The sequence below is a fragment of the Dysidea avara genome, chromosome 9 (genome assembly GCF_963678975.1).
Source record: "Dysidea avara chromosome 9, odDysAvar1.4, whole genome shotgun sequence".
NCBI lineage: Eukaryota > Metazoa > Porifera > Demospongiae > Dictyoceratida > Dysideidae > Dysidea > Dysidea avara.
In genome coordinates, this window is record NC_089280.1 from 1,836,472 (window position 1) to 1,845,310 (window position 8,839).

General features: G+C 38.5%; 1 protein-coding gene across 1 annotated transcript; it reads right to left on the minus strand.

Moving 5' to 3' along the window:
- Positions 1 to 433: 433 nt before the first annotated feature.
- Positions 434 to 6,034, minus strand: LOC136266524 (uncharacterized). Its single transcript, XM_066061534.1, has one exon. The coding sequence runs from the start codon at positions 6,032 to 6,034 to the stop codon at positions 434 to 436; it is 5,601 nt and encodes a 1,866-aa protein (XP_065917606.1).
- Positions 6,035 to 8,839: the final 2,805 nt, after the last annotated feature.

Below are 8,839 nucleotides of genomic sequence, written 5' to 3' on the forward strand. Positions count from 1 at the left end.
AATATGATATTTTATTTTATTGACAGCAATATCAGTAATTAGAAGTAACAAAAATAGTCAATTTAGTCCAATCTTCTGCTAGCTGCTGTATCTTCAGCCTGGCTGTACTGAGTCCTATCCTCTATTCACTGGCTATAGACAGACTGAAATTCTGTTAAAAAGGTCCTTTTATCCTATCTGTTGACCTGTCATATGACATCACTTTTGTAGATTCTAGGTCATTTTATAAGGTTTCATCTACACATGTTGATGAATCAGTTTCTGTAAACAATTTAATGTTACCCTTTTCTTCATCCTCCCCCTCATTGTCATCATCCACATGACAAGTTTTTAGGTTAAATTACAACTTTAAAGTTAATTGACACATACTGAATTTATCGATTAATGTTCCATAATTTTGGTCACTATAGTACTTACGTATATGTAAATATTCTTAATCCAGCTCTAGTGGGCAGACCTTTACAATAGGCCTTATGTACTGTTTGTCCCCAACCTGTAGCTTGAGTGATCGAACATGTTGGTCTTTACTACGATACCCTTCCAATACTCTTCCAAGAGGCCACTGACCACGAGGGGTATCTGAGGACACTAGCAACACTGTATCTCCAGGCTTGACACCTGTTTTTAACCTGAACCACTTCTGTCTCGGACTTAAGCTGGGTACCCACTCTTGGAGCCACCTATTCCAAAAATGTCTCACTAATTCTTGTATCCGCCGCCAACGTTTCTTAGGATTAAATCCCACTTCATCGATTACCTCTGGAGCAAATTGCCCTCCAACTTGGCCATGTAAGAAATGGTTTGGCGTGAGGGGAATGTTGTCCTTAACACTGGCTGACTGATAGGTCAGTGGTCGTGAATTGATTAGTGCTTCTGCTCCACAAAATGCTGTCATCAGCTCTTCATCATTTACCTCAGCATTTTTCAAAATTGCTGTGATGGCTCTCTTTGCTGATTTTATCATAATTTCAAAGACACCTCCAAAATGTGGAGCGTAAGGTGGATTAAATGTCCACTTAATTCCCTTATCAGCTACAGCTGCTTTAGTTTTTGGATCCTTGTACAACTCACACAATTCCTTATTAGCTGCCACAAAATTTGTTCCATTATCCGACAGCATTTCCTCTGGGATACCTCTTCTATTAATCATCCTGCTTAAAGCATTTACAAAAGAGTCCACATCTAAACCATATGCCATTTCTAAATGTATGGCTCTGGAAGCCAAACAAGTAAACAAACACAAATACCTCTTTTGTCGTGGCCTTCCTCTTCCTTGCATTGTCATGAATGGTCCCCCAAAATCAACAGCTGTCTTGGTAAAGGCTCGTAACGATGTAGTAAGTCTGTTTTGTGGTAACGGTGCCATAATCTGTTGAGCTACCTTAGCTTTTCTCCTTTTACAAATGGTACATTCTCTTTCCCACTCTATAATTTCTTCTCGTGCAGAAATGATCCAAAATCTAGTGGACAATAAAGATAAAGTTTGATTTGTACCTGCACAATGATTCCCTAGTTCATGATGGTGCTTCACTATGAGCTTTGTTACCCAATTCTTGCGAGGCAGAATTATGGGATACCTTATATCATATGGAAGGAACTCTGCATATGTCAATCGTCCATCTGACCTCATCACACCTTCACTATCCAGTTTTGGGCAGAGTCCTAGTAACTTGCTGCTTGTGGGCAATTGTTTATGATTCGCCAAAGACAAATACTCTTCCTTAAACACTTTCCTTTGCATCTCTTTGATTATGTAATGCTCAGTGTCTGACATCTCTTCTGCACTTAACTCTACTTGATCTAACTTACTCTCTTTTCTACAGTTGTTTATAAATCTCAAAATCCAAGACACAACTCTAGTCAGCCTTCTCCAACTTGAGAATCTGTTTGGCTGTAGCCTCCCAGTGCACACACCATCATTCAATAGTGTAGCAGTAGATGATAAATGCGTAGCAATACATGTACTTGGATTCTTACGTATAACATATTTTCTCTTCAATTCTGTCGTGTCATTATCTGAATTGAATACCATGTTAAGCTGCGGCCAATTGCTCTGACTGTTGGATAAAAATGCTGGTCCTTCCCACCAGGCTCTCAACTCTGATATCTCTTCCAATGTAGTACCTCTTGTTAAATAGTCAGCAGGATTTTCTTTCGTGGGTACATATCTCCACTTATCTGGACTAACAGATGCTTGAATTTCTCCAATCCTGTTTGCTACAAATGGCTTAAATTGTCGGCTGTGCCCTTTTATCCACCACAACACACTGGTACTGTCTGTCCAGAACGTTATAAAGGGTTTGTCAATATTCAATGCTTCTGCCACAGATAAAGCCAATCTCTTCCCTGTCACTGCCCCCATTAATTCTAAACGGGGAATGCTTGTTGACTGTAAAGGGGCTACTTTGGTTTTAGATGTTACAAATGAGACTGATACCTTTCCATCACTGTATTCTGATTTCATGTAAACAACTGCTCCATAAGCATCCTGAGATGCATCAACAAACACATGTAATGAAACAGATACAACATTTCTACTTAACTGAAGGCTTCTAGGAACCTTGATCTTAGTCAACATAGTTAACTCACTAAACCACGATGTCACCTTGGATGACAACTCATCAGGTAGGGTGTCGTCCCAATCTAAACCACAAATCCAAATTTCCTGCATCAAAATCTTGGCTCTGATAATATATGGAGACAAAATTCCAAGGGGATCAAAAAGGGTCGCTATTAACTTTAGAAAACTTCTTTTAGTTGGTATAATTACCCTGTCATTGACCTGTGACTTAAAAGTAAACACATCATCATTAGCTAGCCACAAAACACCCAAAGTTTTTACTGGTAAAGATTTATCACTGTCCAAATTCATTTCAGAGGCTCTGCACTGTGTAGAAATACTTTCCAACACCTTCGGAGAATTTGATAACCATTTGTGAGTGTGCATGCCTGCCTTATCCCACAATTCAGACAATTCCTTATAAAGCTCAATCCCTTCTGTTTCACTACTTACTGAGTCCATACTATCATCCATGTATGTTGATTTTAATATAACTTCTGCCGCTCTAGGATACTGTTTTTCATAAATCCTTGCATGATGCTGAGTGACAAGTTGGGCTAAAAAAGGTGATGAGTTTATCCCAAACACTAAGCGATTAAATTGGTATTCAGTTGGTTTCTTCTTAACATCCATGTCTCTCCATAAAAATTGATGATATGGCCTATCCTTAGGATACAATTCTACTCTTAAATACATTTCTGCGATGTCGCAAGCCAAAGCAATGGGATACCTTCTGAACCGGAGTAAAACACTAAACAAGTCATTCTGTAATTTGGGACCTTGGTGTATAACATCATTTAGGGCAACATTATTGTACTTAGCTGAAGCATCAAATACTATTCGTACCTTTGTGGTTGATCGATCCCTCTTCACAACAGGAAAGTGAGGTAAGTACCATCTCACTGCTTGGTTATCCTCCATTAAAGGTACCTTTGTCACATATCCCTTTTCAAGATGTTTACCAATTATCTTCTTGTATTCTTCAGCAATTTCTGGTTCTCTAAACAATCGTCTCTCCAGGTTGTATAGTCTCTTCTCTGCCATCTCGTAATTGTTTGGTAAGTTAATAAATTCTTCCTTCCAAGGAATAGCGACTCTATAACAACCATTGTTGTAGGCTATAGATGTTTCTGTCATATTTAAAACCAGATTATCCTCAGCTTTCACTATTGAAAATTCTTCTGTCCCACTAGTATCAACTTCCCAAAACTTTTGTAACATCAAATTTACCTTTTCAGTATCTGTCTGACCTACAGAAAAGAAGGTACAAGCAAAGTTATTACTCAGTTTTGTTTGTTTATTGTCGTCCATGGCACCGATACATGTCCAACCTAATGGGGTAAGACGTGCCACTGGCTGGCCAGGTGGTCCACGAATATCTTTGAATGAAAAATGGAGGTCTGCACAATCAAGGCCAATCAACACATCCACTGTTGGTCGTGATCCTAGTTTAGGAAATTCCAAATGTTGTAAATGAGCCCATTTTGCAGCACATGATTTCCAATCAATGGCCTTCAACTCCCCAGTAACTCTGTCTGCTGTAAGGGCAGTAATTGTCACAGCAGCTCTTCCATCCAAACTTTCAATAGTACATTCCACAGGAGATGTTTCAAAAGCTTCAACATGACCATTTAATATGCTAACATTAACCTTTTGTAACTGTCCTTGTAGACCAAGTTCTGCTGCAACATCTGAGTTGATGTAAGTTTTTGTACTAGCATCATCCAATAATGCGTTCACCTTAATCTTTCTATTACCTTTTCTCAAATATACTGGAATTGTCCTCAGAGCAATGGTACCTGGATTTGTTGTAATTGTGGTGTATGATTCGTTTTGACTTGGGTCACTAGTAGCTTTTGGCTCCCCCTCATTTGGAGCACAAATCGTCTTCTTACTGGCCACATCATGTTTACTCAGTAACTGTAGTTCTTCCTTCCCATGTACCACTCCTTTATTTTGACTACTGGAACGAGGACCTCGATCTTTGTGTAGTAATCTATGATGAACTTCTTTGCAGTTGTCAATTCCACATATTCTTGTTCGGTTACAATACTGTCCCAAGTGACCATCACCTAAACAACGGAAACACAATTTACACTGTTTAGCATAGTCCCACCTGTTCTGTAAATCCATCTGTTTAAAGTCAGGACATGCCCACGCTCCATGGGGTTTACTGCACACCCTACAGACTCTTGAACTCTGTCTGTCTTCATTAGTAACCTGCTTGACATTGGATTTACCAAAGAAACTATACGGTACATCTTTCTTAAATTTCTTAACTTCATACCTTCCTGATTTAACTGTGGAAAACCCATGGACTACTTCCAGGGCTTTTGTTTGAAACTCTACTTCCTGGATAACCCACTCTCTCAAACTTTCAACTGACTCTCGTTTGTGGTTTTCAAATATCCACCTATGATAACCTGATAACATTGTTGTGGGTAGCTTCTTCTGTAATTTCAAATATAACAGGCCATCATTAAGTTCTTCAAAGCGATTGGCTTCCTTTAGGTTAACAATGGTAACATCTAATAAATCTGCAAACTTTTCTATATCTCTGTGACTGCCTGGATTAATAGGCCTGAAGTTATCCACTTCTTCCAAATACAAAGCTATTTGGCGACGCTGTCCTCCGAACTTTCTTTCTAGTCTCTCCTTAGCAGTGTGGTATGCTGTTGCCGAATGTCCCAAACTATCAATGGCCTTTAGTGCCTCCCCTGCCAGACACTGCCTCAACTGTAGCAGTTTGTACTCTGGTGTAGCAGGAGCATTGTCCACACAAGCTGTAAATGCAGCTTTCCAGTTTTGATAAGTCTTTTTATCACCTGAAAAAACTGGGATTGTTACTCTTTTTAGCTGTTTCCACAAATCTAACCCAATAAGCCCGGGATCTGTACAATTATTCTGACTAGCATTACTCACGGAAACTGACTCAAGATAGCTTCTCTCTTGTGGTGGCTGGTGATCTGGAGGAGCTTCTTGTTGAGGTAGCCCAGGTTCCTTTCTATTTGGCTGTTGTCTATCTTCTTTTTGTTGTTGTAATCTATTTAGGAACTTGTCATACCTCCTTGGTGTGCTTAGTGAATCCAAGACTTCCTGCGCTCGATTCTGCGCATTGCTATATTCTATTTCAATCTTTTCTATTTCATCACTAAGCTTGTCTGCACTCTTACTATCTTTGTCTAACTTGTACCTATCATATAACCTCTCCATAACATTCATAGCACATCCTAAAGCTACATCTAACTCCTCACAAATACCTTTTATTTCTACACTGTCTGTATCCTCTCTCTGAATTACTGTCAATAAACACCTTCTAACCTTTGTAAACCCTGTCTTTGCTGTTGCCTTTTCCCTCTTTAAGTCACTTACTGTTTGTTCAAGCTGTGTGGTCTGAAATCCTCCATCAGAAAGGCCATTCTCTGGCAGTAAACAAGCTTCTTCTTGTTGACCTTTTTCCTGACCTTCACTCATCCTTAACCATCCTCTGCTACCAGAAAGTTCCTTGTTCTAAAGACCTGTTCAACAAAGAATATGATATTTTATTTTATTGACAGCAATATCAGTAATTAGAAGTAACAAAAATAGTCAATTTAGTCCAATCTTCTGCTAGCTGCTGTATCTTCAGCCTGGCTGTACTGAGTCCTATCCTCTATTCACTGGCTATAGACAGACTGAAATTCTGTTAAAAAGGTCCTTTTATCCTATCTGTTGACCTGTCATATGACATCACTTTTGTAGATTCTAGGTCATTTTATAAGGTTTCATCTACACATGTTGATGAATCAGTTTCTGTAAACAATTTAATGCTACCCTTTTCTTCACTAAATAAAAGTCATATTTCTTATTGAGAGCTTGAGTAATAATGTTTGATAGTGTGTATGTTTGAAAAGGATTTATACAAATTAGTGTGATATTGTAGTTTTATTGTTTAAACACTAAACCGCAACCTGCTGGGTAGATTTACTTTTGTTTCTCAAGAAATTGCCCAACATTTCTCCAAATTTAAGATGTCTCCATACCAGGAGCACTTTTATGTATGATTGAGTGGTTGAGGTGTGGATCTTCTAGATCAGAATATGCTACTAAGCCATCATACAATGAGTTCCAGGTGAATTCCCTATTGAAAATGTATAGTGAAAATTTTGATTGGCCACTACGGTGGGGTGGTGGTTAAAGGTATTAATGATACAGTTGGATGTGGGATAACACTATGATGTTGATTTCATGCATATAGGCCAATAAACTTGTCTTCCTGGAAGTTGGCATCAGCTGGTTACCAGAATTTCCTCACCTCTGTGCTTGTCAACAATGCTGGTGTTTTATCTACTCTGTGTCTTACCTTGTGTATGTAGTTTGTGTCATGTGCACGTGGCCACCAGCATGCACAGTCTGGTAGCTGCTCCCTATAAAAAACACTTGGTACACAACACGTATTTATTGAAGCTGTTCCCAAAGATATTAATGATTGAATTCTATAAGATAGTAGTACTGTTGATGTTATACATAAAAGTGAGAAATTCCCTGCTTAACACTTAGATGCATTTAGACAAGGTTGCAGCTTGATGATAGTCCAAGAGAAGATGTTATCAAGTAGTCTCGTCACTGTGAGCCAGCCTGTATTTTTACTTTTGGCACTTTACTCGGGAAAATAACAAAAGAAAAAATACAGGTTGGTCGGCAAGACTAGCATGGACAGTGTGACTAGTTATCAAGCGTGTTTTGTGGTAGTAACAAACGATCAGCAGAACTTTTAACTTCTCTATACCGTGCAATGTCATCAGCAAAATAATTGAAACATAGAATTGCTCATCAGTCTTATCAGCTAGTTGAGTACAGGATGGTATTAAGGGGTAATAAGTTTAGTAGGTTAATCCTGCAGATTAGAATGGGATAATATTCAGACCATCATAAGTAAACCACACGGGGATAATATAGCTCCTTAAATATTCTATATCATATACGAATATTGCATATCACTGATTTACGTTGTAGTTACAGAGTACAAAGGTCAGAGGCAGATTCAAGATTTATGAAGGGGGGGCTAACTCAAGGTACTAATCTCTCATGTGAAGGTGAGCAAAGCACACCCCAGCATAGCATGCAAAGCCCCCCCCAGGAAATTTTTGAAAAATAGATGCTAATTAAAATACTGCTATTTGGAGATATTTTAATATTTCCCTTTAGATTAGGTGTAAGCTCTATAGTATTTGTTAATGAAAAGATTTGGGTAAGTTCAGACAACCAACACTCTCTCACAATTGCAAACAGGTGCATATTAAAATAATAATAATGTGATTGAAACTTGAAATTGAATGATACGAGATTGAATCTGAGAGCCATTTTCAGTGGCATGTGTATACTTGAATAAAGTATAGATGAATTAGTTATTACTGAAGGCCTTTTAAATAGACCAATGCACTTCACTGTATGTATAGACACATCTTTAGGTAGCTACAGACAGATATGAATAAATTCCATAGCAAAACCAACTATTATATATCTGCTGAATGTTCATTAGGTGACTGTTTTATTAGAGTATCTTGATCTTGTGCTCCTCCAATGCTGACCCCAGCAATCTGGGCCCTTGTTGTATAACCTTTAGCACAATTCCAGTGATAATGCCTTGAATAGATGGTTATGAAGTGGATTTAATGAGTATTTACACTATTAGTGATCATAAATATGCTACAACAACATTTCTTTATAATCTTCAGTATATTGATCAAGTAAAGTCTAAAAGTGAAGGGAGGGGGAGGGGCTTCAGCCCCCAAAGCCCCTCCCCTAGATCCACCCCTGCAAAAATGTAGGTAGTTAAAGCAAATTATGGAGCCAACTAAGGCCACTCCAAATAAATTCTCTGTTTTCCGTCCACTGCCCGCATCTGGTTACTGTCAGCTCTATATTGTTCCATTATTCCGTATTCTTCCATTAATTTCCAGTTATTCTTGCATACTGACAGACTCAGTAAAGCTATCTTGTGTCAGCAGTGCTATTATGTAGGCACAGACTTCATGTTTGTACCATACATGCTATTTTGCAAGGAAAGATCAAGCTTATAATTAAACATGCTTTTATGCAGCTTTTTATGGTTGTGACAGGCAAATAATGGCTTGAAAAGCTGCCAATATTATAATGAAATAATGGAAATGGACCGCCCACCCACATGCAAATATGCTTGAATCCAGGACAGGAAACAGAGAATTTATTTGGAGTGGCCTAATCTGTTTTGCTGTCTACAGTCTCTACAGACTACCACACATGCATGGCAGGAAATTT